General features: G+C 52.3%; 2 protein-coding genes across 4 annotated transcripts in view; one reads left to right on the top strand and one right to left on the bottom strand.

Annotated features, from left to right (window-relative positions):
* The first annotated feature begins 31 nt into the window (after positions 1–31).
* ACP2 (acid phosphatase 2, lysosomal) lies at positions 32–9,546 on the top strand. 2 transcript variants are annotated; one of them, XR_009504702.1, is made up of 12 exons: positions 32–174; positions 765–860; positions 1,192–1,278; positions 2,168–2,320; positions 2,430–2,528; positions 2,608–2,697; positions 3,192–3,324; positions 4,109–4,191; positions 4,306–4,412; positions 4,500–4,675; positions 6,604–7,339; positions 7,438–9,546. XR_009504702.1 is itself a non-coding variant. In XM_059931569.1 (11 exons), exons 1-11 carry the CDS (start codon positions 61–63, stop codon positions 6,735–6,737), a joined length of 1,272 nt encoding a protein of 423 aa, XP_059787552.1. In that variant the 5' UTR covers positions 32–60; the 3' UTR covers positions 6,738–7,367. The 2 variants fall into 2 exon arrangements, 1 of the variants encoding a protein (XP_059787552.1); XM_059931569.1 differs by lacking the exon at positions 7,438–9,546 and having other exon boundaries at positions 6,604–7,367.
* Positions 7,644–12,492, bottom strand: part of DDB2 (damage specific DNA binding protein 2) — a 20,705-nt gene continuing 15,856 nt past the window's right edge. For both annotated transcript variants that reach the window (XM_059931566.1, XM_059931567.1), the window contains 7 exons: positions 12,333–12,478; positions 10,937–11,036; positions 10,664–10,841; positions 10,193–10,335; positions 8,519–8,683; positions 8,327–8,372; positions 7,644–8,025 (listed from right to left, as the gene is read on the bottom strand). In XM_059931566.1, the coding sequence (XP_059787549.1) occupies positions 7,976–8,025; positions 8,327–8,372; positions 8,519–8,683; positions 10,193–10,335; positions 10,664–10,841; positions 10,937–11,036; positions 12,333–12,478 (828 nt within the window). In that variant the 3' untranslated portion in view covers positions 7,644–7,975. The remainder of the gene's footprint in view (positions 8,026–8,326; positions 8,373–8,518; positions 8,684–10,192; positions 10,336–10,663; positions 10,842–10,936; positions 11,037–12,332; positions 12,479–12,492) is intronic.

Here is a 12,492-nt window from a genome sequence, read left to right as displayed (position 1 = left end):
GGCTGCTGCAAGTGCCACTCAGCGGGTTCCAGCCTCTTTGCTGCACAGACTACAGCGGTGATGGCGGGCAGGCAGTTTGGCTGGAGCCGGGTGGCTCTTCTCCAGCTCTTTCTTGGTGTGAACCTGATGGTGATGCCACCTACCCAGGCCCGGCGTCTGCGTTTCGTTACCTTGGTAATGAGAGATGGGGTCGCCAAGGGCTCGCCAGTGCTAGGAGGGCACCGGCCTGCGGGTGGAGGGATGGGCGGGGCTTTGCTGGGGTCTGGGGTCTGGGGTCTGGAGGAGGAGGAGGAGCTGGTTTAAGAGGAGACGACTGGTCTGCGGGGTTGGAGGTCAGGGTTCGCAGTTTTTGTGAAGCTCTGGGGTATTTGGGGGGGCAGGGTGTACGGAGTTCAGTATTAGAGGATAGGTCGGGTGAGTCTGCCTTGGGACGGGGATGTAGCTGAATGGTAAGAGGCTCGCGAAGAAAACCTTTGGTGATTTTTTTCCCAGTTTCCCTCACCATCTGCATTGCTTTTATTTCTTTTCCTTTCCCACCTGTACTTTTGATTTTCCCAAGGTCTCCAGTGGCATTGCTTAGCCAAGTTAGAACCTCTGGAACCTGGAGGAAGTTACTGACTTCTGAGTTGGGGTCTTTTGCAGTTGGTAGAGTTAAGGCTTCCCAGAGGGAGTGACGGCTCCTTCTCAACATGGGGCAGAGTTTGGCTCTGTGTCCACATCGAGGGGACCCTTCTGACCTGTAGGCTAACCTTTTCTTTCCTCAGCTGTACCGACATGGAGACCGTTCGCCAGTGAAGACATACCCCAAGGACCCCTATCAGGAAGACGAATGGCCCCAGGGATTTGGTCAGCTAACCAAGGTGGGTCAGAAGCCAGCTCTCTCTCAGGATGAGCTGTAGAATGAGTGACCTCTAGAGCAGGCTGCAGAACTTGGGGCCTCACCAAACTGCTTTTTCCCATGTGGGTGCTGATTTTGACCACATTTCTTGATCTTACTTTCATCTGTGCCCAGATTAAAATGGGCATACATAATGCCATGCACAGTCGGTCACTTAATAAATGACTCCTGGGATCAGATTAACCCACTCCTACTTTCAGCCAGGAACTTGGAAAGCAACAGTGGCTAAGCCCTGTGGTAATCGTGAGCCATCCCTTCCCTCTGGGCCTCTTAACCCTTGGGTTTGCCCACAGGAGGGGATGCTACAGCACTGGGAGCTGGGCCAGGCTCTGCGACAGCGCTACCATGACTTCCTCAACACCTCTTACCACCGGCAAGAGGTAAGGCTGGGAGCTCTAGAGGCAAGGGAAATGGGAAGTGCTGTTCTCACCCTCTGCCCTCAGGGAGACTACGGGTGAGGCTGGGCACTCTGGCCTCCCTCCATGCATTTTTAGTTACAGCACAGCTACAGGACAAGACATCCAAGGGCTGTCTAGAGCAAAACCCTAGAGGCTGAGTTGCCCCTGCTTGGCTTGAAAAGAGGCAAAAGTGATCAAGCATCCAAGCTGACTTAAGGATCTGGCAAAGTAGTTTCTGACTCTGTGAAGTAACTCAGGCTTTCCATGCAAGACACTTACTGAGTACCTATTATGGGGCAGGCACTATGCTAGCACTGCACATAATGGTGCACCATACAGATATGATCTTTGTCCCTAGATGTTGTTACTGTTTCCTTGAGGGCCAGCCCTATCCTGATCTTGCCCTTTCTCACAGCTTATTCCTCCCTTTTCACAAGCAAATATCTCTGTTCCTTATTTTATTTCCTCTCCTGGTCTCTAAGACAGTTATAAAGGGGGGTGTGATTGAAGACAGTTTCTGCCCTCAAGGACCCAGGCCTAGATAGGGAGATAGGTGTTGTAATAAACCAGGCAAGCGGACAGACCTGAGAGCCTTGTTGACTAAGCACTTTGGACTGGGAGGGGCATTTGAACTAGAGCCATTCCCACAGGAGTTCTTCACAGATGGGGGACAGCTACGCCCCCAGCTGAGTGGCCCTTGGCTGGGAAGAGGGATGGGGAAAGCCAGAGAGGGGGAGAGGGCCAGATGCATGGTGGATTTATAATTTGCTAGGTGACCATCAAGAACATATCCTCCCCTGGAGCCCCAGTGAGGGGCCAGAGCTCCCCCACCCGGCTCCCACAGGTGAGACTTGTGTTGTCATCTCTGCAGGTTTATGTGCGAAGCACAGACTTTGACCGGACTCTCATGAGTGCTGAGGCCAACCTGGCTGGACTCTTCCCTCCCGATGGGATGCAGCGCTTTAACCCAAACATCTCTTGGCAGCCTATCCCCGTCCACACTGTGCCCATTGCCGAGGACAGGGTAAGACCAGCCAGCTCTTCCCTAGAGGTGGTGACAGGGACAGTTCTGGCCGTTGGCCTGCTGATCCCCGACTCCTTCTCTGCCTCTGCTTCCCCGCTTTGGTCTGCAGCTGCTGAAGTTCCCATTGGGCCCGTGTCCCCGTTTTGAACAGCTGCAGAACGAGACCCGGCGGACACCGGAGTATCAGAATGAGAGTATTCAGAATGCAGTGAGTGGGGCTGAGGTGGAGGTCACCACACTGTCCTTTCCCCCAGGGCAGGACTGATCCCCTGATCCATTTTTCATAGCAATTTCTGGATATGGTGGCCAACGAGACAGGGCTTACGGACCTGACACTGGAGACCGTCTGGAATGTCTACGACACACTCTTCTGTGAGGTGAGCCGGCTCAGGGTCCCCGGTGTGACCGCTCTTCTCTCATACCTCGACAGGCCTAGGTGACCAGGCCAAGTAGAACACCGTGCCTGGACACCATGCTCACTGGGGAGGTCCAAGCAAGCCACCTCTTGTGAAACAAGGGAACTTCCCTCACGGGTGAAAAAGAACCTCAGAGTGGGAAATAGTTTATCAGTCGTCAGCAGTTCCTGCTTCTCTCCACCCAGAGCTCTCGTGGTATCTGACTCCATTCTGCTGAGTCACACTTCTCACTCCCAAGCCTCCTTTCCTGTTCCCTGCAGCCTCAACACCATCCACCGTGTCTCCTGGTTCCGGTCCCTCTGCCTCTCCTCTCCCTCCCCTCACACACACACTCACACACACACACACACACACACACACACACACACAGGTACTGTCCCACGTGGGAAGACAGCTGCTCCTGGGAGAGGCTCTGGCCTAGGCTGGGGAGCTAACCTGCCCGCTGCCGTACACAGCAGACACACGGGCTGGTCCTGCCGCCCTGGGCCTCGCCCCAAACCATGCAGCGTCTGAGCCGGCTAAAGGACTTCAGCTTCCGCTTCCTCTTCGGGATCTACGAGCAGGCAGAGAAGGCCCGGCTGCAGGGGGGTGAGTGACAAAAGCAGCATGTCACTCCCCTGTCAGAACCCTACAGCATTAGACATCTGCTACTGGGGGCTTCTTACATGCTTACTTCTGTACCTGAAGTGTTCTCTGCTCTTTCAGAACCAGATCACCCTAGGTATCCCGTCAATCATCCAGTCTCCCCAGTTCTCCAGATACTTAGCACGTTTGTCACTGTGTGAGTGACCACAGTTAGGTTTTTGTGCTTTTCTGCCATTCATATCCTTAAGTTTCACCCATGTCAGAAGACCCTCCCTTCCCTCAAATGACTTCCTACCTCCAGAGGACCACCGAGGGCCACTCCGAAAGGACGCTGAGAGTAATACACATGCTGAGCACCCAAGGGAGTGCCAGCTGCCAGACCTTTCCAACATCTTGAAAGTTTTCAGAGCCTGCACATGACAGAGTTCCCCTGGCCTGGAGCCCCCATCCTGTGTGCTCTGAAGCCATCTTAAGTTTATATTTATTCCCAACTGGAGTAATTCTTCAAACGTGGGCAGGGCCTCGTAGCTCCTTTATAAATAAATGGGCAGGTTTCTGCATCTGTGGGAAATATAGATATCTTGTTTTATTTTGCTCCCTTCTGTAAATTTGGAAGTTCTTAGAGAGCAGGGGGTGCTGTAGAGTTTGCGTGGTTCCCCTGAATCTAAAGCGTTCTCTGTGCTGGTGATCAGACCCAGGACTGGCAGAGGGTGAGAGGACCTCGGATAGGTCTAGTCAGAAGACGGTGATGGCTGTAGCCACTGACACTGGGGACTGTCTCCTTCAGGAGTCCTGCTGGCTCAGATACGGAAGAACCTGACCCTGATGGCAACCACCTCCCAGCTCCCTAAGCTGCTGGTCTACTCTGCGGTAAGCTCCCACGGTCCCCAGTGTGCTGACATCACGTAGGAGCTGGGTCTCTCCTCTCTTCAGCGCCTGGGGGTGTGGGGGGCAGTGCTGATGGGGAGCTCTTCTCTCTTACAGCACGACACCACCCTGGTTGCTCTGCAAATGGCGTTGGATGTCTACAATGGTGAACAAGCCCCCTACGCGTCCTGCCACATATTTGAACTGTACCAGGAAGATACCGGGTGAGTGGAGCTATGGGTCTGCCCTGAGGAGGGGCGCTCACGTGGGGACTGTGGGCAGCTCCCATCTTGTCTCCTATCAACCCTCAGGAATTTCTCCGTGGAAATGTACTTTCGGAATGAGAGTAACAAGGCCCCCTGGGCACTGACCCTGCCTGGCTGCCCTCACCGCTGCCCGCTGCAGGACTTCCTTCGCCTCACGGAGCCTGTTGTGCCCAAGGACTGGCAGCAGGAGTGCCGGCTGGCGAGCAGTCCTGCAGACACAGGTGAGCTGCTGCCTGCCTCCATGCTGGCCGTGTCCCAGAACAGCTTACAGTTCATATCCACAGGTCTCGAGAGAGCTGATGCACTTCCAGCCATCCTGTTGCAGGGATGGCAGTCCTTTAGCTGGCTCAGACGCTGCATGGTTTGGGGCGAGGCCCATCCTATCCCTAGACAGTTAACTTCCCACCCTGAGAGGTACTCCTCGCCCTCAGGCGATGCCCCTCTTCTTATACTAAGAGAAAATAAAAGCAACCGGGGGAGAACTGCCTTGTCCTCCCACCACCAGGTGTTCTGGCTTACTCGCTGGTACAAGCCACCACTTGGAGCCAGCCTTTCCACTTACACTCTGGGTCCATCTCTTCTCACCTCCACACGGACCCCGGTGCTCAGTGTTACCGCTCTACTGGATCAGTGTCATCTCAAAGCCTAACAAAAACCTCTTTGGCCCACGTCCTTCTCCAGCTGCCACTCCCTCTCTCCCCTTTTCGGGTGTAATCCTTCAAAGGGTTGCCTAGACTCTGGTGTCACTGCCTCACTGCCCATTCTCTCAGACTCACACTGGACAGTCTTATGTCACCTGCCACTCCATGGAAGCCACTCTTGTCAAGGACCAATGACCTCCTCTTACCAAAGCCAGTGACCAATTCTTAGTCAGCTTCTCTCACCTCTCAGCAGCATTACCGAATCGATCACTCCTTCCTTAAACACTTTCTTGGCTTCTCTGGTTTTTCTCCTAACTCATAGGCAGCTTCCTTTACTAGCTCCTCCTCCCCACTAACCAGTGGATGGCCCAGGGCTCAGCCTCGCTCTTTCCCCATCCATGCCTGCTCCCAAGGTGAGCTTACCCAGCCTTATAGCCTTATATACCATCTCCATGCCAAGTTCTGTCTTTTTATGACTCACAGATTCATGACCTCTTCTCTGAGCTGCAGGTTTACATATCCAGCTGCTGACTTGAGGTCTCTACATGGATGTCAACTAAAGCATGTCACAGTTGAAGTCTAAATCCAAATGTTCAAAAATCAATCAATCAATCAATCCAAATGCTCTTCCCCCAAATCTGCTCTTCCTCCAGGCTTCCCCACCTTAGTAAATGCCGCATTAGCCACCTAGGTGCATAGCAGAACCCAAAGCGCTATCCTGAATACCCTCTTTCTCAGACCCCACCTCCAAACCACTAGCAGATCCTACCAGCCCAATCTTTAAAGTACACACTCTTTCTCCCTAGCCCAGTCTACCGTCATCTCTTGCCTGAAGTACTGAAAAACTTCCTAACGTTCTTTCTGATTCTGTTCTTGGACCTACCACTGTTTCAGCGCAACAGAGTTAATTTTTTTAAAACATAAATCAGTTCACATCACTACCCTTCTCAGAATCTTCCAGTGGCTTCCCATTATATTTGGAATAAAACCCAAGTTCTTTACCATGGTCTCCAGGCCCTACTTGGTCTGGTCCTCCGCCCTCATCTCCGGTGCTCACGTATTCTGCTCCAGCGATACTTTCTTGCTGGCCCTAGAACATGCCGAGCTAATTCCCTTTTGCATTTGCTTCCCGTCCACCCACCTCCCTGCCTCCCCACCCCCCCATCCCCCCATCCCCGGCCTCAGGACACTCTTCTCTCAGATCTTTGGTCTCAGGGACTCCAGATCTCTGTTCAAATGGTCACTTTCTCAGTGACACCTTCCCTGACTGACCTACCTCTCCATCATTTCCCCCTTACCTTGCTTTGTTTCCCTTTATGGTATCTGCCACTAATCCATCATGTCTGTCATTTGCCTGTCATGGCATCTCCTCTCCTGGAATGTAAAATCTACAAGGGAGACTTTGTCTTGGCCACCTGTGACATCCCCATTGTGAGAAGAGCACCTGGCGTGCGTGTGGAATAAACACTGACGTGACCTTTCTCTCCCCGTCCCCGCCCCGTGCTCAGAGGTGACCGTGGCCTTGGCTGTATGTGGCTCCATCCTCTTCCTCCTCGTAGTGCTGCTCCTCACCGTCCTCTTCCGGACGCAGGCCCAGCCTCCTGGCTACCGCCACGTTCCAGACGGGGAGGATCACGCCTGACAACCACTCAGCCCCCTTCCCTCTGCCTCCTAGGGGAGGTGGGCTGGGCCTTGCTCCTGACTGTTGCTGCTCCCCAGCCCATGGACAGGAGACCCTGGGTTGGGCCTCCCTCTGATCACCCCAACCTAGATGAACAAGTGGGGCTCAGCTTGGCCCGTGGCACCTGTCACTCAGCATTCATGTGCCTGATGTTAACCAAGTACTGTGTTGGATGCTGGCTTTCTCCAAACAGGATTTGCCTCCTCCATGCTCCCTTCTAAGGACCTGAAATGTAGATGAGTATTCAAGTTTCACTCAGGACCTAGGATAAAAAGACTGAAGGAGTTGCTGCTTGATCTGCTGTGCCTCTGCATCGAGCCCTGCTCACTCTCTCTTCCAACCCAGAGTCTTTGGCAAATGGCCCAGAGGACACAGTCCTGCCTCTCAGTGCTTATTTTAGTGGGAAAAACTGCACAACACTGGGGGTACAAACACTGGCCACCAAGGAACCAGATCACCCAAGAGCCAGCCAGCGAAGTTTTCCTTTGTCCAGCTGAAGCCACCATTAACTGGAGTCAGACATAGTGCTTCCAGCATCTTTGTCACCCCTGCACCTTGAGCAGGTCGGAAGGATGTGTGTACTTGGGAGGGAGTCGGGGGAGGTGGGGGGGGGGGGTGAGCTGTGGTACAGAATCATGAAACTACTATCCCTCTCATCTAGGCTGGGATCTCCTGGGATCTGCCAGGGATCTCCAGCTGGCAGGCTGTGAGCTGAACAGCTCCTGACTGTGGCCCAGAATGGGGCTGAGACAGCTTCCAGAGAATGAAGGTTTTGGACTCTCAGTGCTGTTCTCTGTGCCTTTTCTTCATTTTGGGGACCTGAGAAGCCCTTTGACCAGGTCAGTGCTGGAAGATCCACTCAGAAGCTCAGTTGGGTATGGTTTTATTGGCCATGTGAATAGTGAGCACAAATCGAAAACCAGTACCTGATCCTCTGCCACTGCATGTCAGAGAGGAGAAAGAGAAGCTTGGCTCCAGGCTACATATAGCAAGGACCCTTGGGGCAGCTGGGGCGCCACCTCTGGAGTTTCTGGAGCTACGTCCAGAACAGCACATGCCGTGTCCCAGTCCCAGTGCCCCTGCGCCAACCCTAAGACTCGGATACCTCTGGCCCTTTAACACAAAGCCGCCTCTTCTCGCAGAACTTGTTCTCATGGGGCTCCAAGCCCTTGCTTGGCCCCCACCTTCATTAATGTCTTTCATTTCCGCTTCCAAGCTTCCTCCTGGCTCCAAATGAGAATGTGATAACCTAGGAGGAGTGAGACCAGTCTGACTCTTACCTTCCATTATCAGCCTCCGAAAACTTGGGGCTGGCGTGGGGAACCTAGGACTTGGTAAGGAGATACCAGGAAACTGAGCAGCAGCCAGGCACTGCTGTGACCAAGACAAAGCAAGAGGGATGGAGGGCCTAGGCCGAAGAGCCCGCTGTCCCCTGGTCATCATCTTTACTGACTACGACCCTAGGGTGAATGGAGCAGCACTAAGCTGAGGTTAGCCTGCCCTGAACCTTGGGGAGTAGGGTGGGCTTTACCAGCCTGAGATTCACTCACCCATCACAGAGGCCAGTGTGTCCCCCATGGGATTGAACTCATTGAGCTGCAGAGACAAGGGGATAAGCATGAGGAGGGAATGAAGGTACTGGGAGAAGGGCACATGAGGATTAATTTCTGGTCGTTTTTGATCCAATAAGGTAGGGTGAATCCCTGCTTCCTCCCATTATTATTTGAGGGCCCAAGCCTCACCGACATGATACCAGAAGATTCTGGGTCATACAGCTGATACATCATCTTTCCTGAGCTTCCATCAAACACATCGATCGTCCTTAATTCATGGGAGGTACAACTTTTGAAATTAGGATCTGGGTATCGGCCCACGACAATGAGGTTGTACCGAGGATGCCAGGTTGCCTAGGAGATGGAGAGGCAGGTCACAAGAGTAAACACAGAACACTGTCAAGAGGGACATCAAAAGTATCTTTGCCACTAACAACAATTGTTAATACAATTGCCCACAATTTAATAATGGAGATAAGACCCTACATGAAACAACAAGAATGGTTTTCAAGTGCGTGTGCATCTACTGTTGCAAATTTAAAATCCCCAGCTGGCCTCCCTGACCCTTAGGACACCTTCAGGCCTTCTCTCTCCTTTGCATTTCCTGAGATCATACCAACTGATAAATGTTTTAACATCAGCCCGACCCAGACATGAACCAAAGAGGTAAGCCTGCAACAAAGCGAAATGCCTCTGGTAACCAAAACCAAATAGGACTTAATAAGTTCTGAAGTAATCCCACTACTCTCCCTCCTCCATCAACGTCAATGAGTTGAGTAGAAAATGGCTAGTGACTGAGAAAGGGGAGGACACCTGTGTTCCTCAGATCACCCTGCTCAGAACAAATGGGGCAGTTATTGGGATGACAGAACTTGATGGGATTTTCCCAAGAAAGCTGTTCAAGGAAGTTCTGAAGGAGAAACGACATGGTTAGCAGGAAGGAAGAAGTGCTACCAGCAGTGGCTTGGAAATAAGTCACAAACAAGTCACACCTGGGATGCTGTTGGTTGGGCTGGCTGGATACCAAGTGGGAGATAAGGAAGGAAGGATCAATGGGGAACACCAACTGCTCAAGGACCCTGATGTTACTGAGAGCTTGGATTTGATTTGAGGTACGTGGGGGCCACTCTACTACCAAGTAATCACTGTTTACTGAGTACTTACTAGGCGCTAAGCACGTTGCCACGTGCTTTAAGTATAAAGATTTATCCTCACAACCACCTTGTCAGTCAGATACTATTATTCGCTTTTTATAGACCAGGAAACTGGGATCCAAAATTTGAGTAATTTGCTCAAGGATTCTAACCCCAGGGGTGTCCGCCTGCCTGAACTATGCTATACTGACTAAAGAAGTACAGGCATGAGATCTGGAGGTCTGAAGAGGGACTGTGGTTCTAGAAAAGAATATATACTGGTAAAGCAGAAGGACTGGCAAGAGTTCAGACTGCTTGGGGCATGAGCAGGAAAGAATCACAGGACTTGAAGACTGTAAGCCTTAGGGACTGAGGCTAGAGAAGCCGCTAATGAAGGCTAAGGTTAGCTTGCAGATCAGCTGCACACACAGGTAACTGAAACTAAGGGCAGAACAGAGGGTTAGGATCTCAGAAAGTGCCCACAGTGAGATCTGGGCTGCGTGGAAAAAACTCAGGGAAATAAGCTTATCAAAGAGACATGAAGAAAACTCAGCAAAATGGGATCACAGAGCTGGACAAAAGGTGCAGAGAGAGCCAGAGAATAAGAGACTGCTTTGTGTCAGTGCAGGAAGAGGTCTAGCATTGAAGGCTTCTGTATCTGCCCCATTCTCCCCACCCTGGTAGACCTGATCCATCCCACGATCACAGCTCCCTTCCCTCCATTACTTACCTTGATGGGTGTCAGGTGCTGGAAGTGGCGATGAGGGTGTGGGATCAGGCTTGGTGGGCAGTCCCACTGGGAGGCAGAGTAAACCCGGATCTCACTCTTCTGGTCAGTGGTCAGGAGCTGAGCACCGTCGGGACTGAAATGAGCTGGCAAAGTGAAAAGCCCCTGAGCTCGGGGAACCACGGGCCCCCTGTTGTCCTGGCCCTCACAGGCCTCTTGCAGGGGCACCCTCCCTCCCTCTCCTTTCTAGAGACAGGTGGAAGGGAGGTGAATCTGGGCTGCGAACAAAAACATCCTACAGGCTCAGCAGCTGATACGAGCAGCTAGAGTCAGAAAGGCTTCAGGACTTCAGCTTGGCCGATGCTATCAGGGGTATAAAGGTTTGGCCTAGTGGCTTCTACACTTTGAGGGAAAACCCCTGAAGCGGTCGGGTCAGCAGGGTCTGCAGGAAGGACGAGGTCTGGTATATCACACCTGCATTGACGGGATGCCTGTGCAGCAGCGAGTAGAGGAAGCTGGATTTCCCTCTAACCTGGCGCAGGTCCCAGATTTTCACTGTTTGATCTACGGAGGCTGTGGCCAGGAACCAATCACAGCACGGGTTCAGGGCCACGTGGGTCACTTTCTTTTTGTGCATTCTCAGATTCCAAAGCTGCAGAGAAGAGCTCGGTTCAGGTGGGGGCCGGTGCAGAACCGAGACTGGGGGTCAGGGAGGGAAGGGGAGGACCTGGGCTCCAGAGAACGCACCTCCCTGCCGTCCATGTTCAGCAGGATCACGTTACCCACGTTATCTCCTGTGACCACCACTCGGCTTTTGACAGACACATCCAGGCTGCAAAACCAGACGCTGGAGGGAGAGACTGTGCTGTAAGATTCTTGGGGACAGAGGCAAGTTCCATTTATTCACTGTTGCAGCTCACGTATATTAGACAGTCAATAAATATTTGTTGAATGAATGAATAACCTGTCATGGACTCCCAGTGAGGAGCACTCAGACTTGTCTACCATCCCCACAGAGGTTATGGGGGGTGGTGGGGCTCAGAAACTTGTCCAGTTACTGCTGGGCCCAGGAGCCTCAGCTACTGAGAGTCCCTGAAGCAGCCAAACCCAGAGCCATAAGGCAGGTCCCCAGGCAGGCTCACCCCCTTCAGCCCTGGGTCCTGAGGAAGACTCGGGTATTGCTTTCTCCCTTCACTCTCCACCCTTCGGGCCAAAGGAGATGTGACACACCAAACAGGGACTGGCCAGCTCTGTTCCTCACAGCTGGCTAGAAAGGAACTTCTGCCCCCTTCTGAGCATTCAGGGGGAAAGGCACACACAACTCAGAAGCTGTATCTTGCTCTTTTGTCCCTCGGACTACATGATGTGAAGAGATGGGGTTGGAGGGTGCTTCAGGGATCCTGATGCCCAGCCAGGAGAGCTCAGATTCACATTTTTTCCCCTCAAATCCTTGCTACACTGCCTTTTGCATCCCTTGTAAACATCTTTCAGGGGGAGGGCTTCTTGTGGAAGAGTAAGTCCATTCTGTCACCTGTCCTACTGCTCCTGTATTTCTTACCCCTGTGGGGTAGCCCAGTACTAGTTAGACCCCCACACCCCCAAATAACTTAGGGAGCAGAGTCGTATCTCTGGCTAGAAATCAAAGTGACAAGCATTTTGTAATTTCTCCAGCCACTTGCTCTTGGGGAGTCCAAAGTGCTTTACGGACATGATTATATCCATTTAAGCTTCCATCAAGGAACTGGTCAGGTCATTACATCCCAGTGAATGCAAGGAATGGAATCTTAAGTTCTTCATTCCTGCTCCAGGCTTTAAGTGGCTTTCTAGGCAAATGCCACGTTGACTTGTCCAGTGAGAATTAAGGTCTAGTCTAATACAGGAATGACTGACAGAAGAGTTGAAGCTTCCCATGCTGAGAAAAGCTGAAGCTCCAGAACCGCTCCCTGAAGCAGAAACCCACCTGGCCCAGAGTAAGGGCAGCTAAAGAAAAAGTCTGAGAAAGAGAGGGAAGCGTGGAAAGGAGCTAACACCTTTCCTTTCTTCCCTGTGCCAGGTTTGGGTAAAAGAAATGGGACCTGGATGCTCTCGCCAGAACTACACCGAGAGCCTAGAAGCCCTTTCCCCTCTGAGTTAAACTACTCACTTGCAGGTGCCTGAGCTGGTAAAAACTCGGAGAGTGTTGCCTTTAAAGTCTTGCAGCCTAGTTGTTCCCTCCATTGAGGAGGTGAAAAACTGGTTGGTATTGAGAGGGTTAAACTTCAGCCCAGTGATGCTCCCTCCAGCTCCAATCTAACACAAGGAAG

The sequence above is a fragment of the Balaenoptera ricei genome, chromosome 8 (assembly GCF_028023285.1).
Source record: "Balaenoptera ricei isolate mBalRic1 chromosome 8, mBalRic1.hap2, whole genome shotgun sequence".
NCBI classification, from domain to species: Eukaryota; Metazoa; Chordata; class Mammalia; order Artiodactyla; family Balaenopteridae; genus Balaenoptera; species Balaenoptera ricei.
The sequence above is the reverse complement of the archived record's forward strand: the minus strand, read 5'-3'. Positions and strand labels throughout refer to the sequence as shown.

What these genes read in the sequence shown, in the direction of transcription:
- ACP2 (XM_059931569.1), top strand. Translation starts at nt 61, where the DNA reads ATGGCGGGCAGGCAGTTTGGCTGGAGCCGGGTGGCTCTTCTCCAGCTC. An exon ending in ATGAGAGTATTCAGAATGCA is followed by an intron (nt 2,529 to 2,607) that starts GTGAGTGGGGCT and finishes CATTTTTCATAG; the next exon opens with CAATTTCTGGATATGGTGGC. An exon ending in CTGTACCAGGAAGATACCGG is followed by an intron (nt 4,413 to 4,499) that starts GTGAGTGGAGCT and finishes ATCAACCCTCAG; the next exon opens with GAATTTCTCCGTGGAAATGT.